Source organism: Fringilla coelebs (genome assembly GCF_963513975.1).
Source record: "Fringilla coelebs genome assembly, chromosome: 1".
NCBI lineage: Eukaryota > Metazoa > Chordata > Aves > Passeriformes > Fringillidae > Fringilla > Fringilla coelebs.
The window spans coordinates 83076692-83094822 of NC_140028.1; the positions used below are offsets into that span (position 1 = coordinate 83076692).

The following is an 18131-nucleotide window of genomic DNA, read 5'->3' on the forward strand; positions in this document are numbered from 1 at the left end:
CACCTGGCTGTTATGTTGCCCACTACTATAAAGTGGGTAAGGGACTGAACACTTGGAACTTAAGAATGAACATGCAAAAAAGTAAAATTTATATTAAATTGCATATACCTTGAGTTAGTATGACTGAAAAAGGAATGTTCACACAGCAACAACTTGGCAGAATGAAAAAGGAAACATTTCCAGAAACTAACACATGATCTTGTCAGCCTGTTTACAAAGTTAACTTACGGAAGTTGTGCAGCTCAAAGGTTTAGGGACAAAACACTGAACCTGTTGCTTCAAAATTGTAGCAGCTTGTGTAATAGATGTGAAGATATACTCTGGGCTACCTGATTCTCCACATTTCAAAAGGCACAGCATGCTGCATGTTTTTTTCTTTTCATCATCTCTCACATATACACGCTCACACACATATGTACTTCTATGCAGAATGAGAGATGAGAGAAATACAGATGGCACTTCACACCTCTACTGGCATTTTCTTCCACTCAGCAACCTACCAGAATCTTTGCTTGTTACAAGGCAGTTCTTCCCCTCCACTCACACATGTACTTTCAGCACCAGGGACAATGCTTTACTTCTAAAGATTCTGAAATAGAAAGTCCCTAACTCCACAAACATGGTCAAGCAGAGAAAGCAAAAGCGACAGCTTTCCAGCAGTAGACAAGCTAGTACACAGTTTAACTTTGTTCTATGTAAGCATGATAATGCTGAGTGGATAAAACTTAAAACCTCAAATCACTTAGTAAAAGAAAATAGTGACCATAACCTTGTCCTGGCCACTACTCACCCCTGCTCCAAATGATGGGGCCATTACAGCATTCACACCTCAATGGTGTTGGCTGGTGGTCCAAAAGACCAACAGTTTTACTGCTAAGGAAAGAAAGAAACTGCTCTGGGGTAAGTGTGAAGTCCACTGCTAGAAGACAACATGGTAAACTCACACTGATGTGGCAGACACTTGCCAGTGGCAGACAGCCCCCTATAAAAACAGTAACAGCAGCAGAAGTAGGTACAAGTAAGCACATATGGGCTGGCAAGCCATGTAGCAAGAACTCCTCACATTTCTGTACTACTTTTGCAGCAGTGGACTGCAAAAGCCCTAAGAGCTTCAGATGACTGATTATTTGGGTTTGCTCTGATATTCAAGCCCAATCAATTACTATGATCACACAAAAGTAGTCTTATTTAATACTGCCTTTTTTTTCAGTCTAGGAAATTAATTGTCTTATGCTCAAATAATTACCTTGACATAAGAAGACAGGGAAAGTTAACAAAAATTAGTTATAAGCACACAAGGATATGACTTTAAACACTTTTTAAGCAGGATTACTTTTTCACAGCCTTAAACTAAATCATTCCTTTAAGCAATTAGACACACACTGTAGAGAGTACAAGAGAGGCAGCAGGGTCATGCACACAGGAAGGGTGGAATGAAGAGGAAGTGGCAGCCTGCTGTTAGATCTATTCAGGACATCTCTTTTAATTGCTCCTTAAAAAGTTTTGTCAGTAGCTTAGAATTAGAAGACAAGCACATTAATGTACTACTACTCTTAAACTGAGCATCCAGGAAGCAGTTTAAATTAGTGACTACCAGGCTTCAGAATTGATACCATGCTGATGTGAATGGAGAAAGTTCACTCCCCTCTAAGTTACTGGTTGTCTGTAGAGTTCAGGGGACAATAGGGACTCAATTTATACTGTCCTGGTTTAGGTAGCTTTCCTGACAAGGGACACCAACCCAAGCTCACGCATTTCTGCACAGTGTAACTCTGCAAAGTTACTTAGAGGGCAGAAGGAAGGCACTACTCAAGCCACCAGAACTGTTGTTGTTCATCTCGTTCTCTTCTCAGCATTGCCTAGAGCTGCATGCAGAAGCAAAGCCCTGCAGGTCAGTGTAGTTTTGGGCTTACCGCAGGTAAGGTGCCCGGGCTGTGCCATTGCTGTCCAATTCATACAGGGAATCTGCTCGCAGACCATCAGCAACAAAAAGCACAAGACGCTTTGCGGGAGGTGGCAGCGGAGTCTGCTGAGGAGTCATTCCATGGACGAGGGGAGAGCTGAAGTAGATGTCAAAAATGGACACCAAGAACACACAATGCACAAGGAGCCCCGCAAGAATGAAGACTGGTATATCCATGGCAGCAGCCGGCTGGCAAAGGCAAAGTCCAACACTAAGAGAGAGAGAGAAAAATGAAGTTAGGCAGACAAGACTTTATCAGAATCAATATTTATTCCATTTGTTAGGGAATGGGAGCAACAACCACAGACATCCCCAAAATCCATAATCAATTCCTGCTTCCAACAAGCTTTATTCCCCAGAAGTCCTGGTCAGAGTCACTGCATGACTCTAAGTCTAATTCAGACTTTCGACAACCATTATGTCTCAGCAACTCATCTCTGGTGTTCAGGGGTTTGTTGGCTTCAAAAGACCACTGAAACAAGCCAGTTTGCTTTGTGAGCTACATCTGTGACAGAAAACTCAGACAATGCAATGTCTCCATGAACATACTACCCTCTACTGGCTGGTTGCACAACAGAGTTGAAGTTTGTTCAGGCGAATACAAGCCAGACAGCTAAGAGAAAGCCATCCTATAATAAATATCCATCCAACACTGCTTTTTTTTCTCCAAGTTTGCCATCAAATCTGGGCTCATTATATTCTGCCTAGAAACTGAAACCTTATTTTAAAAGAATAAAGATCCTGTGCTGAGCACAGAATGCTATTCCTCTTCTTAAACAAGTGGCAAAACCACAATAGCTGAAGAATTATGTTTCAGGAATTATTATATTCCCTTTTTGAGTGTTTTTTTCCCTCCCTGTCATCCTCTGATGTCATATTAGAGATACAAATATGCTTAATAACAGGTACACTGGAAAATGTCCATGTTACCAAGCATGCTGTGGGGTTCTGCAATGACTCCTAAGTAAATATGTAATTATTTAAACAAAGTAGGAAGTAAATATGAATATTGGCTGAGGTAAGTGTGGGACCTGTGCCCGAATGAGGCTCAGTTCTGACAAAGGACTATTAGTGCTGTTCAAGCTGCTTAGTTATTTAAATATTAGCTAATTATCCACCTTAGCTAAACATCCATTCACCAATTAAGAAACAGATGCTCTTAACAGCCTGGAAGGTTCAGACTACCTATGTAAATACACACCTCTCTCTAAAAGAAACAGTTTAAGAATCTAGTTAGAGCTTCCCAACAACAATATATTTATTAAGTTTATCTTGTTACTTTCAGAATTCCAGTAGCTGAACAGACACATACAGCATCATATGGTAAATCTACCACTCTTACCAAATAAGGATAAAAGGCTTCACTACATGTAACCTTAACTCTAACCAGAACTCTGAAACGTGTTTTTTAAAACAAAAACTTAAAAGGCCAGGGAAACCAGAGGAAAAAAAGAAACATACTTTAAAAAAAATTTGAAAGATAATAAACAATATTACTTACTAACCCAAAGAAAATTCAGATCTGAATGTAACAAACATAACTTCCAATTCCACCCATTTTCCTTACTGAAACACAGATGCAACAACTCCAACTCTAATCTGAAACATTACTATAGCAATTTCTCATTTGAGATATTTGAAGGGAAAACTAAAAAAAAAATTGAGATAACAAAATATTCCAACACTTCAAAGAAACATGTAGTAGTCACATTTAAATAAACAAAAACTTTTTGTTAATCAGGAACTTACAAGCTTTTATATCTACAAAGTGAAAGTCCAAGAGATTTGTAATATCTGTAAATATCAGTTTGTTTCTTTTTTATTTTTAACTATTCAGAGTTCCTGCATCAATTTAAATAAATGAAATCACAATCACAGAAATACCACTAAGTTCAGTGCCAGAGCTCATTTTATTCAATCAATTTTATTTTCCACAGGGTTTTTACTTTTGAAGCAGTTGTGCTTGATAAGAGAATATGAACTACTCATGGCTTAAACTGATGAGACTAAACACCCTACTAAAGAAAGCTGTTATTCCACTTGTTGCATGCTCCCAGTGCTACAATTCTATAGCTTAACATATTCTATGTTCTTCTAATTAAAGTATTAGTAACCTAATCTGTTTTCTGCACTAGCTAATTCTCTTTGCTTTAAACTCTCCCTAGGCCTCAATCTTTGCAAACAGAAAAGTTCAATCAACACAATTCAAATGTAATGCTTAGACTATAGTATCTATAGAATTAGTGAGAAAAGAAAAAAAAGAAAAGGATATTTCTTTGGCAACCACAGTTTGATTACATGACACCAAGCCATTTATCTGGGCCCAGCATATCCTACTGCTCAACACCATCACATGGGTTCCAGACAGGCAGCTCCCAAAGCACCTGCTCCTGCCACGTCCCTCCCTTCTGCCCCTGCTCCTTGCATGCAGGACTTTGTGTGTCATCACTGTGACACAACATTGTGAAACAAATTCTGTCCTCAAGCTTAAAAAAGTTTCCCACAGGTACAGAGGCTTTAGAAAGCTCCTAATTGTACTCAGCTGAATGCAAATTTCTCTACAGAGCCTGGTGCTCAACTGTTCAAGACAGCTCGAAAGGCATGGAAACAATAAGGATAACAATTTCAATAACAATTTCTTCCTCACAAGGAAAAATAACCAGGATTAAAGGAAAAACTGGATTAAGCACTAGCTTATAAGAAAAAGCAAAAGCCACAGCCTGCTGAGAGAAGAAAAGCAAAAATGTTTAAGCATACACACTTTTGAGGATGAGGAGCCATATCTAAGTATTTATGACTAGTGCCAAAACATCTCTGCCCCCAGGTGCTGGCCATCCAAAATGTGTGAGATAAACAAACCGTCACTTGGAAATACATCTTATATCTTTCTGTCAAAAAAACTTGAGCCAAAGATATCTCAATATTTTTGTGTCTTGTGATATTTTCTCAGGCAAACCCTTAGTGCAGTGCCTTCCACAGTCCTTATTTTCACAGGGCAAAACACAAGCTTTGCTCAAATTCTGACTGCATTACTCTACTTTCTTCTCTTAAGTCATTGCCTGTCGCACCAAGAGGAAAGAGACCCTGAGTCCTGTAGGTAAGAGAAACATGGTGCAACCTATTTGCCAGGTGTCATTTCTTACTGCCCACCCAAACATATCACTTGCTACAACAGAATCCTGGAATCCTAATAGAGTTCAGACAGCCAAATCACCTCCTCTATAGACTCAGCCCAACTAGTAAGCTATATATCAGACTCTAATTTATATTCCTTTCTTTCTACATTTTCCCCCTTCTGTCACCATCTCCTAAACTATACAGAGCCAATAATGATACTCTCCGACCCCCACCTAGTATGCCAGACCTTAAAGTATTCCAACAAAATATTTTTGTTCAAACAATTTGGAGTCAAAATCACAAAGCTGGTGTGGATTCTTAAACAAAGATCCTTTTCAGATCATTAACAGGAAAGTACTAAAGATCCACTAGGCTACTCACTGCCTGTTAAATGAAAGTTGTTCACATGGAGGAAGTAGAAAATGAGCAGTGCCAAGGTGATGCAGGGGGCTCCAGCAGACCTCAGAGCTTCTCACTTCTTTGGATGTTGCACAGGAGCAGAGAAGAGAGTGAGAAGATGCACAGGTGAGATCGACCTGAGAGACAGCAAGGCAGAACCAGCAGACACCTTCCCTAAAGTTTAGGAGATTAAAGAAAGCAAAGCAGCAAGGACCTTCTGATTGCAATTAATTACTTTTCCAGAATAAAGTGATACACGCAGATTTAGAGAAGGGTTTTTTGGTGGTTCTCTCCCCTCACTCTGAATTCTCAGGGAGAAAGTTAAGCTCCCAGCTGGTGGCAAACGGGATGAAGAGACCCTTTCTTTCTTTGTATTCACACCTATTCAAAACAATACCAAAAAATCCTGCTATTAGCCACAAGTTCCTCTCCACGTCAGTGGAGCCCCCAGTCAGCAGCCACTGCAAAGACTAAAACACCCTGATGGTGATGGTGGCAGGGGAGCAAGACAGTTGCAATGAGCCACCCAAGACCAACTCTTCTTCACACAAGCTTTTCCCTCTTTTCAAGTTCATCTGTAATTTGTTGACAAGAATGGTTTTTTCCAAACCTTCTTTTTGATGCCATAGAATCTATATCCACAGCACCAGACTGGATCAGGTGCCTCAACAATTAACAGGAAGGCTGGCATAATTAAATGAAGCACCCCAAGTAACCTACCTCTAAGTTGCATTGCCTCTGAAGTTATAATCTCTCAGCATTATTTATAAAGCAAAGGAAACCATTCTTGTACTGCAACACAATATAGTTCTTCATACGAAATGGAACAATTCCTGTTTATATTTTTCTTTCTCTGAATATGCAATGAAACACATACAAAATACTGCATGGAATATGCCCCATTGGCAGGAATATTTTCTTAAGGACAATGAAGTGTCAAAACAAGGAGCTCAAGGTACATTAGTCATTTCTTTTAGAGGGGCCATGCTTCACTAATACCATCAAGTCCGTTGATTAAAATGAAGAAAATACATTGCAAATGCATTTTCAATAAGCATCAATGGCCTTATTTTTTACAGAAAAAAGAAATAGACAAGAATGCTGTGCTTCTGGCTAATATTTTTCAATTAAACAGTGTTGTGTATTTTGTAATTTAACTGTCAAAGTTGTGACTGTACAATTTGTCTACACATTAAAAAATGATCCTTTTCTTAGGGCAGAGGAGCAAATGGAACTTGGGTGGTCTGACAGTACTTTGCATGATATGACAGCTCTAAAGGTGGTGTTAGCAGTCCCAACCCTATTCTTTCACTAATTTAGATTTTTAAAGAGCTACACTGGTCAGGAAACGCACTCAAGTCAATCCTGCTGTCACAGCCCACACCTATTGACTGCACAAAGCTGTAATTTATACAAGAGATGTACCAGCCAATTCTGAGTAACACTCATATCTTCACCCACTACTTAAATATAGGAAACCTCAAATCCTCATCTTGACTTCATCATGTATGAAGTGGGAAAATGGTTAATTCCCTTTCCCTCTTCCCCAAATTTTCATTTTCTTTCTCTATTAAAGTATAACATACTCTGCCAGACAATGAAACTACAACTACAGTACTTCCACTTGCTCTGGCACTGAAGTGGCTTTTGTGATTCAAACCATCTGCTTAAAATTATTTTATGTTCAACATCTTCACTGAGCATTTTAGGGATTATAATAACAAATGACAACTGTTTTAAATTTTAAATGTGGTTCAGTAAAGCACATCCAAACTTGAGGCGAAGAGCTCAAAGAATACTTAATTTTCTTTTTAACATCACTTGATAATCAAAATTACTCTGCCTGCCTAGAAAAGTCTCTTTTGCCAGAATTTTTCAGGGAGAAATTTGACTATGGGCTGCAAAGCATCAATGAAACATCAAGAGTTGCAATTCTTGAGAACACTGCAAAGCAGTCACCGCAGTGTCAGCCAATGCAATTTTCTCTGAATTATCCTTAAACATGGGAAATTGTATCCACAAGTTTCCCAGGAAAAAAGCCCATACCTGAGAACAACACTGACAATGGGACAGCAGTGAACAAGAGCACATCATTAAGAAACAACTAGTTTTTTGAGTCATGAAATAGAAAACAGGAGTACCACCCTTTTGTACCATTTGTTAGCCAAGTGCAGGCAAAGCATGGAGTAGAAATTTAGCATTACATTCACTCAGGATGCATGCAGCTAAAAATTCAGAACTCACAAAAAACAAAACCCAACAACAAGAAACCCTGAATGATCTTGTTGTGAATTATTTCACTGGGTAACAGCATTTGGAGGACCTATGCCTGGTCTCAGGAGGTATCTGCAAATGCTCTTGCATCTTTCTTGATTTCTAAGTCATTCAGCAGTACTCTTCCAGCAAGTCTTCTTCAAACATTGCTGTGATACTGTATATTTTTTTTTCATCTCAATATGGACTGTTTAATTCTTTTTTGTACCACCAAAAGTAGAACATTCCCTCAGATTTCTGCATTCTTGAATAAAAGAAGAATGTTTTCCTGTCACTGTTTTTTTCTTAACCTGCTTGGAGATTTTGTAGACAGATTCTTCATATTAAAAGTTTTATGGGACACTCTGGGGGAAAGAACATCAGCCTGATAGTGTCTAATAAAACACATCCTACCAGTTTTCACAGGTCAGGGTCAAGGGACAAGTGGCACTTAAGAGAAGACAAGCACATGGAAGGCAGCTTGCCACAGCAGTCTTCTTTCTTACTGGAGCCCTCCCCCACAAACCAAGGCTGAAGGCCCCCTGGGGTATTTTAAAAGCCATTTGCAATAAAAATAGACAATAAAGCAGAAGTACCAATAGAAGCATGACAGTTCTGCCCTTTAACAAATAAGGGGCAAGGATCATACTTTAAAGTCATACAACAAATATTAATGTAGAACACACAGCGATGAGGATGAAAAACAACTTTCAGCTACAGTCTTGCAAAACTCGTTTGTAAATGTATTATATATACACACAGAGGAAAAAAATACCCTTTAACAAAAAAAAACCCCAAACAAACAGTGCTTTATCTATGTTCTAGAGAAGCTAGTATGAATAATGAAGGTTTAAAAAAGTTGGCAGAAGTTGTTTTGCTTCTACTAAGTCACATTTGCTTACTGAGAGCAACCATTACAAATAAACAAGAATTATGTCACATAGCAACAAGCACATCTGTTGGATCTTATTCATCAGCCTCTGAATGCAAATTTACCAAAAGCTTCAGTTTGAAGGAAAAAAAAGACCAAAGTCTTCCAAGCATAGAGTAATACTTCCATAAAAGATAGTCAAATAATCTATTTGTAGTTCCTCACCTTTTCAAAAGTTGGTGGGGTTTTTTTTCTTTCTTTTTTTTTTTTTTTTTTTGTAAAAGACTTCAGAACTTTTTGGGTTCAAAAGTACTACTTGGTTATGCTAGCAAGTTGACTATAAAGTGTAGCTGAACACTATTCAACCGGCTAGCATAATCTACATTTTCTATACCTTTACCTGCCGAACTTACATTCCAAACAAGGCTGACACGGACAGGGGCAGGTTAAGCGGGGCACGGAGAACAAAAACTCCTTTGCGGCCGGAGGAGAGGCCGGGGCAGGAGGGCGAGCCCAGCTCGGAGCCGGGACGGGCCGGGGCCGGGGCCCTCGCAGCGCCCGGCGCTCTCCAGGGTCCTGCACCGCGCCCGCCGCCACCGCGCACCCAGAAACACGGCTAATCCCACCCCTCCAGTTTTAAAAGAATTGCAACAGTCAAGTGGTAAAGCGTAGAAAAATGATAAAAAGGATGGATTATGCCTCCTTTAAAAGAGCATCAAGTCATAGTATAAGCATGCACAGTATTTGTGCAAGGATACTTTGAGATCCAGTAAGAAATCTCTATGCAAAGGAATCACCTTCTCTTTAACTCTTCCACCAGCAGCCAAACTTGCAAACTGCTCACAAAGGAAGCATTTCCCTAAACTCCCAGAGGACTCAAAAAGTCACTGAACTTACCAATCACTGCAGCCTGAAATATTGGCCTTTACTTTAGTATAAAGTTCTCTGTGCTCCTACATTGGCCTCCACTAACCAAGTAGTTAGCATTCATTAGCATTTATGATATATCAACTTGCAAACGCCCTCTGCTGAAGGCCTGTGAGCTTGTATTTGTTTTTATGACAAAGCCAAGCCACTTTTCATTTGTATAAGACACCTTTATTTTTCAGCTGCTGACTCAGTCTAATAATGAATGGAGACAGAAAATTATTCCTGAAAACAATCAGTGTTCTGCTTCTCTGCAATACGGGGAACTGCTGAAAAATGAAAACTCCCTGGCACTCCAACTCTTTCGGCAAATGAACAGCAATAGACCCACTGTAGAGAAAAAAAGAGCTCAGAAGGCAGATCAAAAACTGCTAGGGAGAAACCCACAAACCTGGAGAATAAAGATGGGCAACAACTCCCCAGTTCTCATATTTGAGGTGATCTGTGTATCAGTTATTCACCTGTACCCTGCCACCTATCAAAACTTGCTTGTAACTAAAAGCATATTTTCCAAAATACATGGGACCAGTAAGGAAAATATATTTTATCAGGTCTTTTATGTAAAAACAGCTGTCATGGGGGTAGCAGTTAGCAGAATACAATGTTTCACAGTTATTTCACAGTTATATAAATATTCCAAGAAAAACCATGCCAGTACAGCTGCAGAGAGCTGTCCTGTCCTCCTCTGCTCCTGCCCACTTATTCCCAAGCCAAATCTCTTCCTTGGACTGGCAGCCAGGTGTACAACTGGATGGTTAAGCATTCTAGAGAATGAATTGAATTGAAAAATAACCTCAAGGAAAAAAAAAAAAGGCACCAGAAAGAATAAAGATTACTTTGCTGTAGTTTAGTTCCCCAAATTCCCAACACAAACCTCTGTGTTGGCAGCAGGACAGGAAGCCATCTCCTCCTAACAAAAGGCCTAACTCAGCATGCTCAAAGCATGTCCTCAGACTACTTTGTTCCTTGAAGCCTGCATCCCACATTAGCTGTAGTCAGCAGGCCTTATAAGGAAAAAAATAATGCTGATTTTTTTGTTCAAAACTCTGCAAATACTAAATTGAAGAGGAATAACATGAAGCAGACAGCAAAAGCAGAGAGCACCTTCCCTTCCCCACCTCCCCTGTCCTTCACCATGGTGAGGCAGGGTCAGGCACCCATCTCAGAGCCTCTGCAACACCTTTCTGGGCAGCCTACAGTCCAGACAATGTGCTCCCTCTAACAGGCTACAGTGAACAAGGCCCAAGTAATTCAATACTCAAGGGTTTGCAGTGTCATAAAAGGTCACGTCTTTGATTCACAGTTTATATATCCTCACTCAACTATAACAGCAATTTTTCCTTACATATTTATTCTCATAAAGCCATAAATAAACACATAATAAAGCCTGAACAAGTTTTCTAAAATACTCCCTAGGCTCTTAGTGTGTTTGATGTCTTTTCCTGATGGTAGGTTTCCAAATACCCACTGTTTACAGCAATACTTCAAAACAGCAGTTTTGGAGGCAGAAACAGAGAGCCAAATTTGAATTCAAAGGGATTTTGGGGGGTTGTTTTGTTTAATTCAGGTCTTCACCTGATTTCATATGTCATTATCATATTTTTGGTGACACTGAAAATATCTCCAAGCGCCCCTTCACGCTGCTGTACTGCCTTTACTTACAATCCCAATTTTAAAAAACCCTTGTAAGTAGGGCTCTCTGAGTAAAGCTACATCTGAATGTAACACACAAGTAGCCATTAACTACTGATAGTTACAGGCTGTTCTCATTAAAAAACATTCCTTTGAAACTGGAATGGACAGATACAATTTCAGAGATGTGGCAGAGGTCTTTAAGCACAAGCTACCAACATTATGCATCTCAACATCTGCATTATTTGTCTCCCACAAAATATAAAAATATTTTGGAGGTTAGAGTTAACAAAGCACTGATATTCATTTTTAAGGTCTAAAAGCAAACATAAAAATCACAATTGCCTTCAAGTTTCTTTTGAAAGGAGGCAAAAGTCAGCCTTCAATAAACATATAGACAATTACTCTTTCAGGCAGCTCACTTTTAGAAGAAAACTTAAGCAAAAGTTGGTAGAACTCACAGATCAGCATTATTTTAAAGTAGAAATCAGATTTGCTTCAGCTAGTTCTCCATTATTTTGTTCCCTGTGCCCTAACTGGGATCCCAATCAGATCAAAAAAAAGCCACCCTATTTCCTTATAGGACCCACTAGAACATTCATATACTTCAACTATTCAGCACAGAAAAAAGCCCCGGTATGTACCTAATAGAATTAACTTCTTTGAATAAAATTAACTTTGTGTGGGGGAGCTGAAACAGAAACTCCTTTAAAGCTTGACTTAAACTGTGTGTTCACTGGCTGTGAGAATGGCTGATGCTGCACTGGAGTAGTGCAGAAACAAAGAACACTTTACACATTCATGACCCCACCAAACAACAGAGGGAACCTGAAACTGGTCATATGTTTCAGTTCATTAAACTCTCAGGCATGAGCTCAAGATTTGACACTCCTACCAAAATCAACACGGTAAAAGCAAAGGTTTTTTCCTACTCATTTTTCATCTCAAGGACCGTAAATTTAAAAGTTCATAAAACAAAACATGCATAGGCTGAAAAAAAAATATGTTTACACCACCTCCTCCAAAAAAAGACTCTTCAGATTTTTTTTTTGCACAAGCCCATGTATTTTGGACTCTTAGCTTTCCGAGATGTATTTAGATATGTTGTTCTTCATAGAACTCAAATCCTTTAAAAGTTAGAAGGAGACAGCAACTCCAGTAAGAGACAAAGCAGCTTGATGAACAATCTGCCTCTCTCAGAATGACTACTGAATAATTAACTTGCAGCTGTCTGCCTCGAGTAGACCTATATAATGCTCCATTTCCAGAACTCATGCAGCTTTTTCTGCCTCACATATCCTCAGAGGCACTACACTAGTTTTTCTTCTCTGGTTTCTCAGAACAATCCCCTTTGGCACATAAACTCTTTTAAGCATATTGTTACAAGCACATTTTTCTACCTACGCTCATTATTCCTGGAATACACGTTTCAGCAAAGACAGCTTTTTCCCAGCCATCCAGAAATTATTTTGGACCAATCGAGTGACATCTGTAAATATTTAATTTAGTTTCACAAACCCAAACGAACCTCTTCCAAAGCACTGCAACAGTGGGACGCTTTTACATTGATTTGCGGCGTGGAAGAGTGAAAAAAGTTAGTCCTTACTGGCACGGCACAGAGGAGTGGGCAGGAATGAGTTGGCGAAGAAAAGGCAGAGGCGAGCGCTGCAGAGCCCGCGCATCGCCGCCAGAGGCCGCTGCAGGACCCCGGCAGGGCTCGCCCTCCTTCCCCAAGGAGGCGAAGCACCAGAGCCAGCTTCCAACCGACTCACTCTGAACGCGCTCTGACTCCCCGGAAAGGAATGGAAATAGCAAAAGGTTTCTTTAAAGGTTCTCAATTCCACCGGAGAGGCTTTTGTCCCCATTTGTGTTGTGGTCCCACTGAAATTTTTAAGCATTTTCAACACACTGCTATTTTACGTTATGCTACGACCAGTTCATGCTCTGCCGCTTAGGCTCTTTTCAGTGGATCAACAACATAAAACAATACAGCAGTAATAAAAGCCAAAGTTTATTATAGGACAGAAAGCTAAATTGAGGATAAAATTCACAGAAAAGTTATGCAAATCCAAAACTGAAAGCACAGTCTTTTACGGCATACCACCACGTGAATGGAAGAGTTTGGAGTGAGTTCTCCAGAGTGCTTTTAGATCTCCACGTCACTGCCAAACATTCACATTATTCTATTACCAAGAGTTCAGCCCCAATATGCAGGTCCTAGTGGATCAGCTTTACACAGAGCTTCCATTGGTGGGAATGGAACAACATGTCCAAAGAAACCAAACAGAAACCAAAGCTGGCCCTGTTTTGCATAGTTTCCAGTAAGCTGAACTTCCTTCTGTAGCACACATTTCCTGCTGCTACATTCCGGCTTCAAGTGTTTTGCCAGGTAACACACAAAGTAACCACTTTGCATCATCTTTTTTAAAGTGATAACTTCACAACTTCAGATGCACAACTTCATGGATTCATAGAATCATTAAGGTTGGAAAGACCTTGAAGGTCATTGACTCCAGCTGTTAACCCAGCACTGCCAAGTCCACTGCTAAAATACATTCCCAAGTGCCACCTTCACATGTCTTTTGAATATTTCTAGGGAAGGTGATCCCACCACTTCCCTGGGCAGCCGTTCCAATGCCTGACTACCCTTTCAGTGAATAAAGTTTTACTAATATTCGATCTTAAGCATATTAGGAAAAAATTCAGTGGCACAACTCGAAGTGATTTCTTTTCCTCCTATCACTTGTTACCTGGGAAAGGAGGCCAACCTTCACCTTGCTACAGCCTCCTTCCCAGTGGTTGTAGAAAACAGGAAGGTGCCCCCTAAACTTCCTTTTCTCCAGGCTAAATGACCCAGCTCCCACAGTCATTCTTCAAAAAACTTGTGCTCTAGACCCTGGACCAGCTCTATTGCCCTTCTCTGGACATGTTCCAGCCCCTCAATGACCTTTTTGTAGTGAGGAGCCCAAAACTGGACACAGGATTCAAGGTGCAGCCTCACCGGTGCCGAGTACAGAAGGGACAATCCCTTCCCTGGTCCTGCTGGCCGCATTATTGCTGATCCAGGCCAGGATGCCCTTGGCCTTCTTGGCCACCTGAGCACTTTGCTGGCTCATCTTTAGGCAACTGTCAACCAGCACACCCAGGTCCTTTTCTGCTGGGCCAGCTTCCAGACACTTTTCCCGCATCCTGTAGCACTGCCGGACACAACTTGTCCAGATCCCTCGGCAGAGCCTTGTCACCCTCCGACCCAGCAGGAGCATCATTCCACTCCTGTTCCCTTCATCTGGCTCAGGGGCTGTACATCACAAGGGTAACTGGCTTTGTCATTAAAGAGCGAGGAAAAGAAGATGTTTTGTACCACAGCCTTTTCCTCATCCTTTACCAGTGCTTCTCCTTACATCCACAAAAGGATAAACATTCTCCTTAGCTCTTCTTTTGCTGCTGATGTATCTGCAAATACATTTTGTGGTCTTTTACAGCAGTCGTCAGATTGAGTACTAGATGGGTTTCAGCCCTTCTGATTTTCTCTCAGCATAACGTTACAACATGCCTGTAGTTCCCCTGAGTTGCCTGACCCTTCTTCCAGAGGCCATCAAGTTACCATCCACCTTTGCTTGTGCCCTCCCCAATGGCAGCGACACCTGATGCTGGGACATGGCTCACACGCCCAGCAGGAACGTGGAGTTACAGAACCACCTTGGTTGGAAAAGGCCTCTGAGATGATGACATCGAGTCCAACCCATGACCGAACCCATGTCACTCAGACCATGGCACCGAGTGCTGCGTCCAGTCTTTCCTCAAACACCTCCAGGAACAGTAACTCCACCACCTCCTTTGGCAGTCCAAGGTCCATCTGCCCCGGGGCGCTCGCAGGGCGCTGCTTTCCCCGGAAAACCCTACCCCGACCCAGTCACCACTACCCGGCGAGAGTCCGAGCTCCCAGCCGGGCTCGGAGGCCAAGCCGAGTCGCGCATCCCTCCCGTCCCAGCAGCGCCGTGAGCCCATACGGGCTGGGCGGCCGTCGTGGAGGCTGCGGAGCGAACCAAGCTTTGCGGAAGCGGGGAGGCGCAGCCCGTGCCCACCCCCTTCCCCGGGGCCCCGGGATCGGCCGCCCCCTCCCCGCGGGAAGCGTTCGGCGCCCACACGCCAGGACTCACTCCTCCTCCCGCGCTGCGATCCACGGCCGCTTCCGCTTCCGCCCTTTGCCGCTCTCGGCCCCGCCCCATCCCGGTGCGTCACGAAGCCGCGCCCCGGACCGCGCCCCGCCGCGGGCGTGCCCCAAAGCCCCGCCCCCGTTCGGCCACGCCCCTGAGCATCGCTCCCTCCCCTCGGGCCCCGCCCGGCGCGGAGGGGGCGGGCGCGAGGCCCGGAGGGGGCGGGGTCGCGTGCCGGGGCGCCGCTCGCGGTTGGCCGCGGGAACTCTCGCGAGAGCAGGGATCCGGAAGCGGCAGCAGGGCGGGTGGGAGGCCGCCGAGGAGGCGGCGGCGGGGAGTCGCTGTGGCCGCAGGTGGCGGCAGCGCCCGCGGTAACAGCAGCATCGTCAACATCATCAGCACCATCGCAGGGGCCTGGCAGCGGCTCGGGCCCCGGCCCTGCCAGGACCGGTGTCTGCGGCGGCGTCTCCGCTCAGGCTTTGCCGCGGTAGCGCCCCGGCAGCGGTCGCGCCGCGCCGGGCTGTAAGATGGCGGCGGCGACGGCCGGCGGGGGCGGCAGTGTGAACCCCTTCCTCAGCGACTCGGAGGAGGACGAGCCCGAGGAGCCCCGGCCCGGCGGCGGCAGCAGCAGCAGCACCGAGCCGGGCGGGCCGGCGTACCCGCAGCAGCAGCCGGAGCCGGCGGCGGGGAGCCCCGAGGAGCTGCCGGGTCTGCGAGCGGCGGCGCCGGGCGATGCTGCCGCGGGGGCAGGGGAGCTGCCGCGGGTGCCGATGGACGCGATAGCGGCGCAGCTGCTGCGGGACCAGTTCCTGCTGACGGCGCTGGAGCTGCACACGGAGCTGCTGGAGAGCGGCCGGGAGCTCCCCCGGCTCCGCGATTTCTTCTCCAACCCGGGCAACTTCGAGCGGCAGAGCGGCACGCCGCCCGCCGGCGGGGCCCTGGGCAGCCTGGGCGGCAGCAGCGGGCTCGGGGGAGCCGGCGGCAGGGAGCCCGGGGCCGGGCAGCTCAGTAAGTGACCCTGGCTCGGGGCCCGGGGGGCTCCGAGAGGCGGGGACAGCCACCGGTGGGAGCGCGGGGCTGGGCGGGGATGGCTCTCGGTGTCGCCGGGCGGCCGGGAAAGGCGCTTGGCATCGCTCCTTGTTGCAGTCATTCCTTGCTCTCTAACCTGTGCGGGAGAGGCGGGGGCTGTAGGAGCGAGGCAGAGGGGGCTGAGGAGGTGCGCTGCCAGATCCGGTGTCACCCTGGTCCCACAGGCGTAGTTTCATCGAGCTTCGGTATCCCTGTGTACGTCGCGGGTGTTTGCCAAATGTAGGAGAAATTATTTCCAGCAGCGTCTTTAGTGCTCACTGCCAAGAGATGTCATACGGTGCTAGGAGAAAGAATGGGATGTTAAAAGCCGTGAGTGCCCCGTGTAAAGTCTAAAAACTGTCAGAAAGGGGATATAAGGAGCCAGGGTGTTATTTCTGCTGGTGCACCTAAAGATGGGTCTGAGTTTCACAGGTCTTGCACAACTAATACAATGCTTCCTATAATTAACACTACCATGTTTACCAAGTGTCTGTAGTCTTTGGCTAGCCAAGGAGATGGGGAACAGTAAATATACTGAGTTGGTAAAAGTTTAGGGAAGAAGAGGAGTGCAGATGTTCGGACAGTTGTCATGCAGCTAGTCTTAACAGCTTTTGTGTTTTAAAAGTAGCACACTTGGCTTGGAATAAAATCACTTCTGTGTCTTGTTAGTGTTGTTGTCAAGACACATAGGGCTCTACAAAGGAGGTAGCCTGTGGAAGTGGCTTTGGGAAAGAGAAGCTCATCAGCCACCCGACTTTTGAGGACTTCATGTACTCGGGAAGGTATTGAAAGGAATTGTGGGTAGCAGACAGGTGAAAGACATAATTATGTGTTTACCAAGATACCTAAAGGCCTTTTGTGAATTGTCCTGTATTTTCGTTTATTTTAAGAGTTTCTGATATCACAAAGACATGAGGTTACACATTAAATTGGAAATAACTAGTAGCAGCTGGATGGCTGGGATAATAGACATCTAAACTTCAACTTGTTAGTGCATTTGAAGGTCTTTTAAAAAATGTATGGCTTCTTTTAAAATTCCTGTTGTGTTGTTTATGTTCTGCTTGTCTTTTTTGTGAATAATTAGAATTTCATATTTCTCTTTGTCCAATTGAGAGCTTCAATCTGGTCTTCTTCATGATATGACTAGTGAATGTTGGAAAAACTTGTGCTTCAGGCCTTTGAACTGATAAAAATTTCTGTTTCATCCCCACGCTGCTTCCTTGGGGATTCCAGTCAATTAATCTGATTAAATATTCTCTTTTCTTTGTTAACATAGTATGTTGTTTCCAGTTATTGACACTGTACATACTTCAGAATTAGAAAAACAGCAGCCTGTGTAGCTGTGTTGTTATGCACGGGGAAAAAAAGACCTCTTGCAGTCTTAGAGCAACGTGCACTTATGTAAGAAAATCTTAATTATTATTTTGCTGACTGGCTAATTGATAGATGCCTGTGGGATGTCCCTATTAAAAAAGGAGGGAGGAGGCCACAGCAGTGGGGAGAGAGAGAAGGGGGGACTAACACTTAATTTGGACAAGTTCAATAATACTGAAGTGCTGAAATTAAGTATCATGCTAGACCTTATGCTAAAGGTGTGTCTTGAAATCTGATATCTACAATAGATTAGAAAGTGCATTTCAAAGGATTTTTTTTTGTCTCAACTGTGATTCCAAAGGCACTCCACATTAAGTGACATTGAAAGGTGACAGATGCAGAACAATGAAAAAAATATTTTTATATAGCT

General features: G+C 43.5%; 2 protein-coding genes across 6 annotated transcripts in view; one reads left to right on the forward strand and one right to left on the reverse strand.

The window, feature by feature from the left end:
- PIGN (phosphatidylinositol glycan anchor biosynthesis class N) overlaps positions 1 to 15361 on the reverse strand; it is a 98872-nt gene extending 83511 nt beyond the window's left edge. For 2 of the 4 annotated variants that reach the window (XM_084209532.1, XM_084209530.1), the window contains exons 1-2: positions 5462 to 5552; positions 1914 to 2174 (exon numbers count right to left, since the gene is read on the reverse strand). In XM_084209532.1, the coding sequence (XP_084065658.1) occupies positions 1914 to 2140 (227 nt within the window). In that variant the 5' untranslated portion in view covers positions 2141 to 2174; positions 5462 to 5552. Of the gene's footprint in view, positions 1 to 1913; positions 2175 to 5461; positions 5553 to 15322 lie in introns of those variants that run through there. The other 2 variants (XM_084209531.1, XM_084209533.1) reach the window with 2 other exon arrangements.
- A 283-nt stretch (positions 15362 to 15644) lies between these two features.
- RELCH (RAB11 binding and LisH domain, coiled-coil and HEAT repeat containing) overlaps positions 15645 to 18131 on the forward strand; it is a 76004-nt gene continuing 73517 nt past the window's right edge. For both annotated transcript variants that reach the window (XM_084214003.1, XM_084214006.1), the window contains exon 1: positions 15645 to 16327. In XM_084214003.1, the coding sequence (XP_084070129.1) occupies positions 15847 to 16327 (481 nt within the window). In that variant the 5' untranslated portion in view covers positions 15645 to 15846. The remainder of the gene's footprint in view (positions 16328 to 18131) is intronic.